Source organism: Geospiza fortis, unplaced genomic scaffold (assembly GCF_000277835.1).
Source record: "Geospiza fortis unplaced genomic scaffold, GeoFor_1.0 scaffold97, whole genome shotgun sequence".
Classification (NCBI taxonomy): Eukaryota; Metazoa; Chordata; class Aves; order Passeriformes; family Thraupidae; genus Geospiza; species Geospiza fortis.
The window spans coordinates 2103313-2118783 of NW_005054343.1; the positions used below are offsets into that span (position 1 = coordinate 2103313).

Here is a 15471-nt window from a genome sequence, read left to right on the forward strand (position 1 = left end):
TTAGAATGCAGGCGGCGCCCTCTGGAGACCCGGACAGCGGCCGCAGAGAGGAGGTCCCGGCGCCTGAGGCGTCGGAGGCGCCGTTGGGCGAGCCCGGGAACGGAGGTGCCCACACGGAGCGTGAGGGCAGCGCTGTGAGCACAGGTGAGCCCCTCCGGCTCTCCTCAGCGCACAGAGCCTGCACATCGCGGCTGTTCATTCTCATCTGGATGCAAATGCGAGTGTGTGCTTCCTGCCAGCCAAGTCACTGGAAATCCTGACATAACTGCGGCACACTCACTCAGTTGCTGTCTTTCCTATGGTCTTTTTTCCTTTCCCGACATTTCTGTACTTTCCAGTTGCCAGAGAAGTATTTCTTCCACTGTTGCAATCACACGGCCAACCTGACCTCTAAATGACCAGGCGCAGGATGGGTCAGGGACTACAGCGGGTCACTGGTGCGAGCTCCCGTCCCAGGGCACGGGGTAGTGTCCGGATGGCTCTGGAACATCTCCAGTGAGGGACGCTCTGCACCCTCTCTGGGCAAACAGTTCCAGTGCATGGTCACCTGCACAGTAAAGTTCTTCCCTATGTTCAGGTGGAACTTCCTGAACATATGGATTTCAGCCCATTGCCTCTTGTGTTACTAAATATGTCCGAGTATTATGTTTTAATTACAGTCATATTTAAGTAAACTGCTACAATCATCTTGTTTGCACTTTCTATAAGAGCAAGTAGAAGGTTCAGGGCAAGTATCTGAAGAGACAAATACTGAAATTGGAATTAATCACAGGCAGTGTAAAAACACCTACCAAGGAGTGCAAAAGGGTAAATTTGTAGAATAGCTGGACTAACAGTGCTTGGGATGACTGATACCATTGCTGAAGTCTCTTTACAGTAAACTCAAATTGGTGTTAATTAAATGTAATATATAAGTCTAACACCATCAGAACATTGGTGTCAGTACTTTCTTGTGACTGTACATTATAAGAATATTAAGAATAATGGGTACTATCCAGCTTTCTGATTTTTAAAAAAATGCAGATTTCAATTGCTACTATTTATTTTATGATGCTGTGTAAGAAAGTTAAGTTTCATTAAAAATCTCAGCAGAAATCTTGGTTAAAACACTCTTTTCTTGAAACCCATATGCAAATGCTCTTCAATATTTCTCTGAAGTAATTGGCAACATGACAAATTTTCCCCACCCTTGCTGTTAAATTGCAATTCATTTTCTTATTTTAAAAGCTGATAAAACTCAAGAGAAAGAAGTCAACTGTACGTCCAGAGCAGATCAAGAGAATGAACAAAAATCAGATATTGATCAGAAGTCTGGATCCAGCTCATCCAGTCAAAAGACAGTAGAAAAGAGAGGCTCTGTAAGGTAATACATCGTTTGTGGATGTGTTGGCATCATCAGGAGTTTTGCTATTCTGTGTGTTCATCTCAGTTCTGGAGAACAGTTTTGAAGATGAACTTGAGAATAATGAATAAATCAGGTATTAGGGATATTTCCAGCATCTGGACAGATGTTTGGGGTTTATGGCCACTGTAGCAAACTAGATTCTGACCACATGATGAAGTCATTTAATGGATCTGTAGAAAATTGTGCAAACTCCTGTGGAAGAATGTGCCAGTAGATTTAACTATTTCTCTGCCTCAGTTCAGACAAAGCATTCTGTTAATTCCTAGTGGCATTCCCAGCCAACCAACAGCTGTCCTGAGTGCTATTTTGGAGTCAGCATTTCAATAAAATGTTGGGTTGATTACCATTGATTTTTCTAGTCTGAGAAAAACACTGCATTTTGGCTCTGCCACCAAAGGTCCTGTACCAAAGCAGCAAGGAACAGGGGAAAAAACTGGAGAGGAAGCTAACACTGGAACCAAAAACTAACATAAAATGATGGTGTCCTTTTCCAAGAAGATGAACTCTCTAATTCCCTGCCCATTTTCCTATAAACCCTCTTTGTTTTTAGCAGAAGGGCCTGGTAACCCACTTCAAAGGTAGAAATGAAAAGCCACACTAAAAAAAAAAAAACAGCACTTTTTTTTATATAATTTTGAAAGCTGTAGCTATTTGTCTTGCATGAAAGAATTGTTAATTGTGTTGCAATGAAATCTGTAAGGAAACCAAGGACCTCAGAATGTGCACTGAAATACATTTTTTATTTTGCTTCTGCTTCCTGTACTATTTTAGGATGACAAAAAAGATTCTGCTAGACATCTGTAAACAGCAGAAATTATACTGGACCCCATACTTAAATGATACACTGTACTTGCATTATAAAGGTAAGATGTGGACATGGCTGCCTAGCTTGTTCATTCCAAGTAGCATTTTAGCAGAGAATCTACTTCATGGCTCACTGAATTAAGGTATCTAGTAATTCTTCTAAATTAGAACACAATTTTATGTAACACTGGATTTGGGAAACAAAATGAGTCAATATGAAGGTAGAAAAGTAAACTGTACATCTAACTTGCTTTGTGGAGCCATCCAAAGGATCAGTGGGAATCAAGGGACATATTTTTGATTTCTTTTACTGAAACAGGAGCCTCTGAGAAATGTAAATTAAAATACTGGCCTGGGTTGCACTCAGAGGAAAATATACATATTTTTCCTTAAATTGTTTGTATAAAAAGCTTTTTCCAGCTTTTGGAACTTTTTTACTGCCAAGTAAAAATGGTCAAGAGGAAAATAAACAGTAAATACCTGCTGCATGTTTGAAACACTACTGAAAGAAAAAGAATTGTTAGAATGAACATTACTCATCCTCTGGTGATCTCTGAGCAGGTTTTTGCAGGATGCAGTTACCTGGCCCAAGTTAGCATAAGAATTCTTCCATATAAATTGGATATGTTACTTTCTACATTCAGCCTTAGTTTTGCTATGTGTTATTTAGCATCTAAAGGGCTGCTGAGATACAGACCAGAATAGGTACCAACTTGGTTTTGCACTTTATGGGCCACAAACAGTTCCAGGAATTCAGTGGAAATACTGCAGTGACTTTAGTACCAGTGTTCTCTCAGGCTGTTTCAGCAGCTCTGGTTTAATGGAATTTTCTCATCCAAAGAGTAATTTTCAGCCAATGCCATTTCATTTTAAAACATTTTTTTTTGTTCTGCAGGATTTGACCGACTGGAGAATCTTGAAGAATATACAGGACTGAAATGTTTGTGGCTGCAATGCAATGGCTTAAGAAAAATTGAGAATTTGGAGGCTCAGACAGAGTTGCGTTCCCTCTACCTGCAACTCAATTTAATTGAGAAAATTGAAAACCTTGAACCCCTACAAAAGCTGGATTCCCTCAATATCAGTAACAACTACATCAGGACCATTGAGAATCTCTGTAAGAACTGCTGCTGCAACAGGTTTTAGCCTCTGGCAAGCCCATATTTCCTAAGCTCTGACTAAGCTTTTGTTAGTGGCACTAGTTTCGAAGGATTTCTAATTTGTGTTAGAATTTTGCGCAATATCCATAGAAAGCCCACGGGGCTTCTGTGGAGGAATGAAACCTATGTTGAGAAACAGAAAATACTACTACAGAAAAACTACTTTCACGTGGATACTGAGGATAATTAAGTAGTTTTTCCTCACTTCTTAATACCATCTCAGTACTTATCTATGTTGCAGACAGGCTGACAATCCAGTTTTCACCATTCAGTTAAGAAGGGCTTTGGCAGTTGCAGACACAATTACCAAATCTTTTATATCTGCTAGAAGATTGATTCTGTCTTCAGCTATTGTATTTCTGTACAATACTACTTGCATACATTTGAGAATTTTGAAACACAAGCTCTTGCTTTTGTATAATTGTTTAGTTTGAAATGTGAATTTTAAAAAACTACCATCCTAAAACCAAGCACCTATTTTTCCCTGGGGTGAAGAAAGCAGCTTTGGAGGCCTTGTCAAAAAGTATATATAGCAGAATAACAAATGTAGAAAAAAGCTCCAAATTCAATATAAACTATTAATTTGACAATGCAGTTTTTTACTTGCTCATAAAACCCTTGGTGAAGTGATAACTCTTACCTTTCCTTGCATTGTACTGTTCTTGTCTGGCAGCTTGTCTGAAAGTCTTGCAGACTCTGCAGATCGCTCACAATAAGTTACAGACAGTGGAAGACATCCAGCACTTGCAGGAATGACCTAGTATTTCTGTTCTTGATCTTTCCCACAACAAACTGAGTGATCCAAGTATTGTAGCTATTCTGGAGACCATGCCCAATCTGGTAAGCCAAAAATAGCTGAGGGTTTGTGTTTGTGTGCAGGTGAACCCCATCAAGTGGCTTTGTTGGGTAGTTCAGTGCACAGTAGGTATCAGTCTAAAAGAAACATTATTAAACATTGGTTTGTTTCTGGTAGATCACCTGTAACACCTTGGATGTTTTATTCATTTCTTGCTTTGGAAATGACAGAGGAAGTGCATATCCAGGCTGGGGTTTTTGCTACTCAAGCTTAAAAATTGTTTCCCTTGTTTCTCTAGCATGTGCTGAATTTGATGGGAAATGAGGTGATAAAGAAAATTGCTGACTATAGAAAAACACTCACTGTTCGACTGAAACAGCTGACATATCTGGATGACAGACCAGTTTTCCCAAAGGACAGGTAAGAAACACAGCCATCTTCTTTCCACAGCTATAAGAATCAAGTGCTAACAATCACTCATCCATTTTTGGTCAATACTGTCATGGAAGGAAGATTGACCAGTATAATTTATTAAAAGTGGATGACTTTGAGGAGAAGAGTATTGTACTACAGAGTTCTACATCTAACATACCTAGAAAAAAGCAGTGTATTTTTTCTCCTGATTTCAACAGAACCTGAGCAGGTGTCTGGAACAGCTGAGCCAAGATCAGACCAATCTGTTGATGTAATCAGCAATCAGCATTTGGATATCTCTGTTTCTTTTGTGAGATAAATGTACATCCCTGTTGCATAAGGGATTGTCACTGCTATCTGCTTTTTTCTCTTGCAGCTATTTTGTGCTGTTGCAAACTCTTTTAAACTTCTCTCTCATTGCAAAAATGGGCTTTTATAGCTGTATTACAGTGAGCTTTTGTGTTTTCATTAGAGCCTGTGCAGAAGCCTGGGCTGTTGGAGGGCTTGAAGCTGAGAAAGCAGAAAGGGAAAAATGGGAAACCAGAGAGAGAAAAAAAATCCAAGATAGCATTGATGCGTTAGCAGCAATTAGGCAAAGAGCACAGGAAAAGAGGAAACAAAAGTGCATGGAAGGAGTTGCAACAGATACCCAAGAAGGTTTGTGCTTACTGTTTTGGAGGATGTCTGTGACCACTTCAGTTTGAATGTGCAGAGGAGTCTTTATCTGGTACATCTTTGGATTGACTACCAGCTAATTTTTTTTTTTCAAGTAAGTGGATTGCACAAAGGAGAGGGTAACCAGCACTTGTTGCTGATCCATCAAAATCCTCAAGGATGTATTTCAATATGTAGTCACTTGTGAGCCTTTTCAAAGAATTAGAAATACCAAACATTTATTATTTAAGCATTTTCTCTAGGTGATTTTTTTTGTGGGGAACTTCTATTTGCTGGGGAGTTGAAATGGGAAAACAGCATTGCTGCAGTCTTGGGAGGACTACTCATCCATGGATAGCTGCTCAAAGTAGGAGCTTTTGATGCATACTGTAGCCCATTGCAGTAGTGTTTGGAAATTTAAAATGAGCAGTGGTAGATTAGCTCAGCAATTTTTATGAAATTATTTCTTCTGTAGGAGAACCTGCAAATTCAAAAGATGGTGATGGAAGTTCTAATACATCGGAAACTTCAAATAGATCAGAAGAAGAAGCTCAAGAAAAGACTGAGAAATTTAAAAATGAGGGTTTTGATGCTTGTGATGAAGTGAAAACAATTCTACCAAATAGAGAAGATAGCAGAGATTTCACATCTGGAAATTTGCCTGATGAAGGTCAAGAGGATGCACAGGAACCAGACTCCTACAAATGTGCAAATTTCAGCCAGGAGGCAGATGGTAATGTACACAGTGAAGAGCCAAAGGAAACTGAGCATGCAGAGGTGATGACCCAACCTCTCTTAGTGGAGCACTGCCTCTGCTGTGGCTCAAGCCAACTAACTCATACATAAAAACATTCCATTAGATTTCCACAGTGACTAGGTGAAATCAAGCAATACTGGGTAAAATATTCTTTAAATACAATAAATAGTAAATTTCTGAAGGCTTAACCTGCAACTTCTGCAACTTTAAGGTGGAACTCCACTTCTCAAACATGCCAGATTTAGTGAAAGGCCAGGAGAGTTTACAGACTTCCCTTTCTCCCATGTAAACTGGGCAGTCTCTGCCAACAGAAGCTGGTATTTACTCTAGAGGTGGTTTTGTACCTTCACACATGGAGAAATGCTTTTATAGATTTGTGGAACACATTACTGCAAAATGCAAATATTAATTTATACAAAGAAGAGAGACCCAGAATATAAGAGAAAAACCAAGCTTTGGGTTGAGCTGTGAATTCTGCAGTGGTAGTCAGTCCCCAGCAGTCTGGTTCTGCAGTGCTTGCAATGTAGACATTTTTTATTCAGTTAGTTCTCTGCAACTGACTATTGATTATTCTGCAGATCTACCAGGACAGGAGGCAGCTACTGACCAGGCTGAGCTTCCTGAGAGGGAGGAGGAATATGCTGAAATTGAACAGTTCAAACTGGAGACACTGGCAGCACTTTCTCTTGATGTATGTATTGGATTCAGACTTGGAGAAGTTCACATGTGTGTATTGTCTTCTCCAAGTTAATTCTTGTAATTTTCTAGCTAATAAAACTGTATGGGCAGGTTTTTAAGAAAGGTCTACTGTTAGGAAAAATAAAAAGGAAGAAAGAAAGAATAACCCAAAAAGTAGAGCTGCAGGGTTATTCTCTCCAGTGGAGCATTTATGAAGAATGCTTCCAAAGTTTATTTTGTCCTTAAATTGTTTATCCTAGAAATCCTTTTGTCCTGTAAATCACCTAAAGCTGACCTTCTCTCTTTGTGATTTCTCTAGAGAAACTAATGAGGGCTCTCATTTAAAAACAGAAATTACAGTGAAAAGAATCCAGTAGACACATTGTCATCTAAATCAAAACTCAAATGAAATATGCAGTTGAAAATGTGAACTATTTCAGAAGAACCAGAGGGAAGAAATAGCAGCCCCATCATTATAAATGTTGCCCAGCAGTATTAGATACTATAAATTAATTCTCAAAATAGAACTCTGATGTCTGTTTCCAGGAAGATCAGAATGTACATTATTCAGATATATAATAAGTGATTTACATTTGTACTATGGTCTTCTGTTATCTAAAATGTCTATCTGATGCAACACTTAAATATGTTTACCACATTTAACCATGAGGAGGACGTAGATACCACTGAAAAATACAACCTCACTTCAAAGGAGAATTGTTCAACATGTCTTAATTAGGACACTGCTGATAAACTGACAGTGTCAGACTGTGATATAATCAGCAATAAAAGCTGAGCTTCTGACTTCCCAGAGCACTTAATACACTCTGTGATACCCTGTACTGCCATTGTTAACTGCTGGCAGAAAAGCCTCATATCTCTGCCATACTCTTAATTTCCCAGGCAAAAATTCCATGTTATTGTAGGGCTCTGCCCACTGCTTCACTAGAGGGTGTGCTGCTGCCTCCTTCTGTTTAGCTGGTTTTAATCATAGGTTTAAAACAGGCAGTGGAGAGAAGGGGCAGCAATTAAAGTATGCACAATATTATTATTAAAAGATCCTACAGTGTCTGAAGTAAATATGTAGTGACACTGTAGGTGCCCACAATGTGAAGATCTCCTTGATTCAGTGTTTGTTTTTCCCTTGATGCTCTGTGGCACCATAGGAAGATCCTGTGCACAAACTTCAAGGCACTATAAAAGTAACTCTTAAGCACACATCTGTGGGGTTTTAGAGATGTAAAAAGTGGGACTGTTTTAATTCTACAGAAGGAAAACCAAGCCCAAATCACACACTAATACACATTTCAGTGTTCTGTGCTACTTGTTGTCCAACATTTAGTAATAGAAAGAGCCTCTCCCAAGAGCCTCCAGTACTCACCCTAGTGCAGATACTCCGAAGAACCTCAGTGCTGACATTGCAGGGAATGGCTGGGAAGATGCCAAGGTGAGAGGCTCTGGAGCAGCACCACTGTCCTTGTTCATATCCTGAGTCTCTAGATGGTGTCAGTGGGAATATTAAGGAGGAGAGTGGAGGAGGGTGTGCAGTGGGTGGTTATGACATCCCTATGTCAAGCAGAAACAAGCTCCTGTTGCTGCACAAGCCTTGGCAGTGTGGGAATCACATTCCCACATATCTAGACTGGTTTAACTCGTAGTTGATCTGCAAATGCACCTGATGACTGAAACAAGACTAAGAGCTATTTCTTCTCCCTATTGACATCAAACGCCACAGTAGTCAGAGATCTTAACATGTACATTTTTAATGCAATTTTTATAAAACTCTGTGACTTCAGGACATGCTGCACTAGCTGCAACCATATCAGGAAGGAGAAATTTCCTTTCTTGATTTTAATTGTGTAATAATCTTCACCACACAAGACAGTACAGATGTTCCTGATGCTACCATGCTAAGCAGCCTGCTACAAAGTCATGAAGTGCTAAAAATATCTAAAAGCAAAACGAAATGTTTATCCCAGTATTGACCTAGTTTAAAAAATGGCAAAAAAGGTATTAGTTTCTACCTGTGATTTTGCATTCCCACCTTCTGTGTTTCCTTTCATGTCAGCAAATGACAGTTATCTGAGATAATATTTTCTAGTGGAAAGCTGAAATTATTGGACCTGTCTGAGGAAGAACAGTTCTCAGCAAGTTTGCAGTTCTGTGTCTTAATTATGAGGCATTCACAGTAAAACATTGGTTTATTAGGTGTATTTAGGTTAACAGAGTTTACTTGATATGTAGTTTCAGGAAGACTGCAGGTCTGGATTTGGCCCTTACCCATAGAGATGGGTTGCAATTGGGATTAAGTCTATTGAATAGACAGGAAACAGCTAAGAGAATAAACCATGTTTGCTTTTAAAATCCTGGTAATGCCTCACTCTTTATCCTGTTTTCTTTCATAATCACACAGCATAGTAGAAAACAGCATTCAGTCTGACATTAGGGCTACTGCTTTCCCATTTGCTGTTTCTGGAGAGAGATGAATTTTCCCTTTCCCACAGGTGCTTAACAGAAACTGTGCCTGTGAGGGGATGGCAGGGGGGTCCTGCTGGCTGTGGCCTCACACCCTGATGAGCACTGCTTTGGAGGAGTTGTGCAATGAGCCAGAGATGTCATTTGCCATGGGTTACAGTAGCTCTTTCCACTGATTATTGATCTGTGATTGTTTTCAGGAACTGCCTGATTTGGAAGATGTTGTTGTAAGTGAGTTTCCCCCAGAAGATGAAATCTTTGTTCAAAAGGTAACATTTTCATTAATTCCAGTAATGAAACTTCCCTAATCACATTTACAAAGGTTTTGCAAAACAAGGATAATCCAAGTTGTGAAATGCTGGTTTGGGAGATGCAATCACTTATGAATTTACAAATTAAAATAGAAGGTTTCAGCAGTTCATATCTACATGTAAACCTTCCTTTGTTTAAATCTGACTTTTTTATATTCTTGTCTAGCAAAAATAGAATAAAAACTTATGATCAGTAATGCAACAGTTACACAAGTTTAATTTCTTAATAGGATGTAGCGTTATACTAGAGATTATACTGTACCACTAATAATATGGTGCAAATTGCCTGCTGCTGAATAAAATCTGACTTTTCAACTGAAATCACAGAGAAATTGAAACTCCTCCTCTCTACTGCAGGCCAGTCCTTGTCCACCTTAGAGTTTTGCTTTGCTCAAACTAATCTTTTAGGCACAAGCCTAAAAAGAACAGAAAAAAGAGGACAACAAAGTTTAAAAGCACAGTTTTGATTTTCATGCTGATCACAGAATCATACTGACCTTGCTAGAGACAGAGGCTGGTACAGGACATGCTCTTACAAGTCCTTCCAAGATAATGCCAACTGTTCCTACAGCCATCATAAGACATGGAATTGATTTGCTCCTTTGATCACAGACTCATAACAGGGTTGCAAAATGTTTTGGCTAACAAAGCCTCCAATTAAAAGAAGGCAAGGTAAGAGGATTAGGGAAGGAGGATGTGTTGGCAGCTGTCCTGCTCCAGAGGCTGCTCAGTTCTACAGTGAAGCAAACGAAGATTTTGGTCAGGTTCCTCTGGAGTAAAATATTAGAACAGAGCCCACACACTGCTCTTTTTATGAACTGTTAATTAGTTTATGGTCAGTTCATTGGTGATGCCTGAGAAATTGCCAATCTAAGATTCATTCACAAAGCAGCAGAGCTTATATATTAAGCACATATTCCATATATTTTAAGAGAACAGCACATTAAAGCTGATAACTGTTACACGGATGCAAGAGATATTTACCCTTCCTTTGGCTTTTATATATAAGAATGATCTTTCAATTACATTTCTACCTTTACAGCAGGACTATCACCCAAAGATTGAAATCATTTCTGAAGTGACAAATGACAGCAATTCTGCATTAGAGGAAAACAATACAAGCATGACTGAGAATTCAGTAGAAGAAGTTCCAACAGCAATTTTTTCAAATGTATGTCAGAACCATAAAGAGCATGAAAAGGAGCACTTAAGACCCCTTCTCAAAAGCTTATTTACAGAGCCTGAGAATTCAGAAGGATACATGGAGATCAAAGATAAAGAGGTAGCCCCTTTGAAACCCTTGATAGAAGAGGTAATCACTGAGCCCAAGGATCATCTGCTGCTGTCACCAGTCTGTCACCAACCAGATGACCCCAGCTCATGGGAAGGGGATGGTAAGATTACAGGGACATTATTAATCACAGAGAAAACAGGTTTTGGCACAGACACACTAAGGATCTGTTCAGTTCCTGTGGAAGGCTGTTAGTTACAATCACCTCTCCCTTTTATTTATGTGGGAATCCTAATAAATTAGGAATTAAAATGTTTTCTTCTTTTACAGAGAATTTCTTACTGATTTTCATTTAAATGGTTTTAAAAATCGGGCTCTATATTTCTTTTTTCAGTATAAAAGACCATAAGTGAGTTTAATTTGCCCCTTGCTTTTGTGCTTTTAACAGAGAATGGCAGTGATAGAGAAGCACAGGGCCTGGCTGAGGGGGAAGGATGTTCTCATAAAGCACAAGGTGACAAGGATGATGAGAGTGGATTGGATTAATCACTTGGAAAAACCAGACCAAATCTGGAGCACAGTGTGGAAATATTCCCAAAGTATGGAGGCTGGCAATGGGACCATTTGTTAAAACTGATGTAACACTGTCATACCAAAACTCCCGGCCCTTGGCTCCAGCTCCTCAGGGCAGCTGCCTGGTCACTACTTTGAAAATTACTGTTTTGAGGTTATATTCCAGTCTTGTGTTATTTGTGCCTTTGCATCCTTCTAGAAATGCCTTAGTTACATGTTTATATGTCAGAGTTTCATTACAGATGTAGTTTCAAGCGTAATTCAGTGTGTCATTTGACTAAATAAAAATTCTATTTGTAACCACATGTATTTTCACTTGGTGTTTTATATTTTAAGTCCATACCAGTGTGCATCATATCAGATGGACTCTAATGGCAAATGAGATTGCTTCTTGATGGAATATTTTACTGATCTAATATTTCTTATGATTGTTTATGCCTAAAAAGACACAGAAATAGCATCCATGCACAGAAAATCTGGTTTTACCTTTTAGGGCATCTGTAATGAAACATACACTTATATCTGCTCCTTTTATTGTTTTTCACTGAGATGTGTCTCAGGATCTGTGTTTTGAGTATATAGAAGTTTAGGTGAATGTCTTTTTTCGTATTTCTATACATCTGTGATAATTTGTAATAAATAAAATTTAACAGTTCTTCTAGGTGTGCACATTTAAAGAAATAAAGTATCACTGTGGGCTTGTTGAGAAGATGTATTTCCTATCACCTGGGCTTAGGTGCCATCTGGTGGCAAGAGAACCAGACCTCAAAGTAACACAAAACTGTGAAAGCCCTCAGAGAGGACAACACAATTGCTTTAAATTTCATCCATTTCCCCCCTACACGCGATCACATATGCTGGCAAAAGCCTTGGCCTCCAGGACAGGGTGTGGGTAAGCCAAGGGCCTGTGGAGCACAGGGGTATCTGAAAGCATTGGTGCAGGAATCTGCTCTTCAGAAAGCTGCAAATGCTGCCAACCAACCTGTATGAGCTCCATCCTAAAAATGTACCTGCTTCCTTTTCTGACAGAAAGCTGGATAAGGACTATTTTTAGGACTTTGGGATTTGCATTTTTCATGCTGTGTTTTAGTGCCTGTCCTGATATCCACTTACTACACTAAAAACAAGTAAGCAGAAAGGACCACATTATATTTGCAAACAAAAGGTTTAAAAAAATAATTCCAAGAGTGAAGTTTGAGCTCTGTTATCACTGAAGGCAAGAAAAATAGGGCAAATGAGGAGAAAAAAAGCAGCAAATAGTTTCAAGAACTGCAGATTCTTTTACTGTGATCCTGATTTTACCAGCTATATCCACCCTGAGTGGCATTTTAGTTTGAAGAATTCAGTTTGAAAAATTCCAAGCTGTGTTTACTTGGCCACATTTTAGATGGGACATTTTAGATTGTGTTCACACAGTGACCACAACCCACCTGGGGGCCCTCACAAGGGAATCTGAATGCTTAGAAGTGATTTTCACTTGTCACTGAGGACTTGGGAAGGAGAAAGGGAGTAAGGAACAGACAGAAGGAGTGAGAAATGCCAAAGCAGGACTAAATGAGAAAAGGAAACATGTTTAATTAGTGTCTTCTGTAAAACTTTACAAATGTACAGCATAGTGCAAAAACGCAGTCTCAGCACATCACCTTCAAGTAAAATTAACAATGTAAAAAGCTGAGGAACACAAGCTTCCTTCTGCACAGGGATGGCTCCTGAGTGCTCTTCCTGGAGGTTCCTCTCTCACCATCAAGCTCCAATCTCATGTTTTTATAGAAGAGCAAAAGGCCTAAAGAAAAGCCCTGGAAGCCTCCTGAGAGGCTGCTCCCTGCGAGCACAGGCTGGAGCCTGCCCTGTAGGACAGCCTGAGACAGAGCCAGGGCTGCACCTGGCTGTGCCCACGGGCATCCCTCCCCAGGGGCTCATTTCTCAACCCCAACCAGACAATCCAGTCAGACACGAGCTGTGCCCAGCCTCAAGCATGTGACAGGCTCCAGAGAAACACAGGAAAACTACTCAGGAGCTTGAAGTCAAGCATGTGCTTAAATGCCTTGTTGCATCAATACATTCAGTGTTAACAGGACAGCAGGCTGGACTGTGGAGGCTCAGAGAAGGGTGTAAATCTTGAACATGCACTGTCAGTGTCAGGAGACACCAGGCAGTTTTCAATTACCTATGAGAAAAGAAGTAAACAGAGTGCAACTAACAACTTTCCATCGCTGGAAAGGGCAAAATAGGGTGGAAATGGGCTGATCTAAGTGAAATTTCTAAGCACAAATCTGTCAAAAAGAAAAACCTTGTCTAGGATACACTCAAGCACATCATCTAAATACCAGGCCAGTTGGGGCTGCTGGAATTTTCCCTTAGTCCTGAACACAAAAACAGTGTCTGGGATTAATTCAGGAGCTCTCACAACCTTGCTCCTGCACAGACCACACCACCAAGGCAGTGACAGAGCTCCCAGCACAGCAATCAGCTGGGCAAAAATGTGCTCAAAAGTGAATGTTTCTGAACTAACACATTTGTTCATATAGTGATAAATGGATGGAGGAAAGGGCTGTGACAGGAAGGTCCATTTTAAAAATACTCATCCTATTGAGGAGCTTTTGAGCCTGCACTCGTCTGAGTGGTTTGCTACACTCTGGGGTGGATGCTGCTTGACCACAATGCTCAGAAATGTGGCTCATAACCAAGAATTGTCATGGCAATGAAGGCAGGCAAAGCATTGCTTCAGATGATACTGGCACAGCTTAAACCTCCCTGTCTAAGCCCTTAGAGGCCTGAGTTAATTGAATTTCCTGGGTCTGTCCTACTGCATTTGGGTAACCTTCCTAAGGAAAAGCAACTCAGGTAGAAGATACTGAGATAAATAATACATTCTGATTAGAACTACAGCATAAAAAACAAAGCTCTGCTTTGTTGAGGAACTCAGTTGTCAGAAACCACATGGATGGGGAAGGTTAGCTCAGCCTTTGAGGCTGGTCTCAGATGCACAAAGGACAGAAGAAAAGTTTGTGGGACATGGTGGACTAACCATTCTGCCTCTCTCCTACACTGAGCAGCTGAGAGTCCATCTAAAAAGGGGATCCAATAAATTAAACTGTTTAGTCAGATCTTACACATCAATAAACCAACAGGCACATCTTCAAGGGATATACAACAGGTCAAAGCCAAGGGAAAAAACCCATTGGACTGGACATGAAATACTTAGCCAGCACCAAAACCCAGAGTGCACTCCCTCAGCCCTCTCTGCACATGAAAAATTGTGTGTGCAGAAAAGTCTATCCCTTTTCTATTTTTAAGTATGGAGTGCCCTGCCTATACGTAAGAGAAAATAAATTTGGGGCAAAACAAATCCCAAACAACAAAAGCTCTCAACTCAGCATGGGAGATTAGTGACCTGTGATGGTCTGTAGCTCCCCTAAGAGCCAGAGGCATCTTCTTGGTGGGGTTACTCAGAAAACAAGTTTCTACACACCCCAAGAGATCTTTTTCTTATTCACCCTAGGAGGAACAGATGCATCCCATAAAACCCAGAAAATGGTTAAAAAATCTTTTTAGAGCATTGGACTGGCATGTAGAACTATTTTCCTATTCAATAACCAGCACCAACAAGGGTCAGGCATCTTAGCTAATCTGTGCTGCCCCAGTGAAATCCAACAGTTTGCCATTGCAGGCACTAGTCAGGATCACTATTTTATGAAGTCCCAGATGGACTTTAAAGCTACTCTTCACTTAAATTTCATTAAAAGATTTGAAATTTCTAACACATTTTCAAGGAAAAAAAAATCCTGGCAAGTTCTCACTCCCCCTCAGAGCAAGCACCAGTAGTAGTATTTTGTTTTAAAAAACATTGAAACTCAGGTGCAGGGAGGGTAATGCAACAGCTACTGACCATTTCCACCTACTAAAAAAAAAAATAAAAAAAGTGCACAAAAAGAAACTCTCTTGCAGGTTTCTGAGTCAGTTTTGTTTCTTCCCATTCAAACCTGTGGATGCTTGGATGGCTGGGAGGGAGGTTTTGTTTCTTGGGAGCTAAATCACTGGCTGTTGTCCGTGGAAGAACTCAGGTTTAGAGGGATATCCCCTTGGACACCCCCGGAGGACATGTAGGAAGCTATATTTTCAGAAGGAACATAAAGTGAAGAATTTTCAGGCAAGCTGAGGAGGTCGTTCCCAAAGATGGACTGACGGTCGAGGAGGAACTGCTGGGCACCTC

General features: G+C 40.1%; 2 protein-coding genes across 2 annotated transcripts in view; one reads left to right on the top strand and one right to left on the bottom strand.

The window, feature by feature from the left end:
* The first annotated feature begins 5 nt into the window (after positions 1 to 5).
* Positions 6 to 11563, top strand: DNAAF1 (dynein axonemal assembly factor 1). The gene is given in 12 exon segments (XM_031058456.1): positions 6 to 144; positions 1228 to 1363; positions 2177 to 2268; positions 3105 to 3326; positions 4043 to 4209; positions 4464 to 4585; positions 5052 to 5236; positions 5709 to 5966; positions 6569 to 6681; positions 9344 to 9412; positions 10497 to 10848; positions 11134 to 11563. Coding segments are annotated over 12 exon segments (1953 nt in total). The 3' UTR covers positions 11232 to 11563.
* A 3729-nt stretch (positions 11564 to 15292) lies between these two features.
* HSF4 (heat shock transcription factor 4) overlaps positions 15293 to 15471 on the bottom strand; it is a 19887-nt gene continuing 19708 nt past the window's right edge. The window contains exon 13 of the mRNA XM_005422733.1: positions 15293 to 15460. Within this exon, the coding sequence (XP_005422790.1) occupies positions 15293 to 15460 (168 nt within the window). The remainder of the gene's footprint in view (positions 15461 to 15471) is intronic.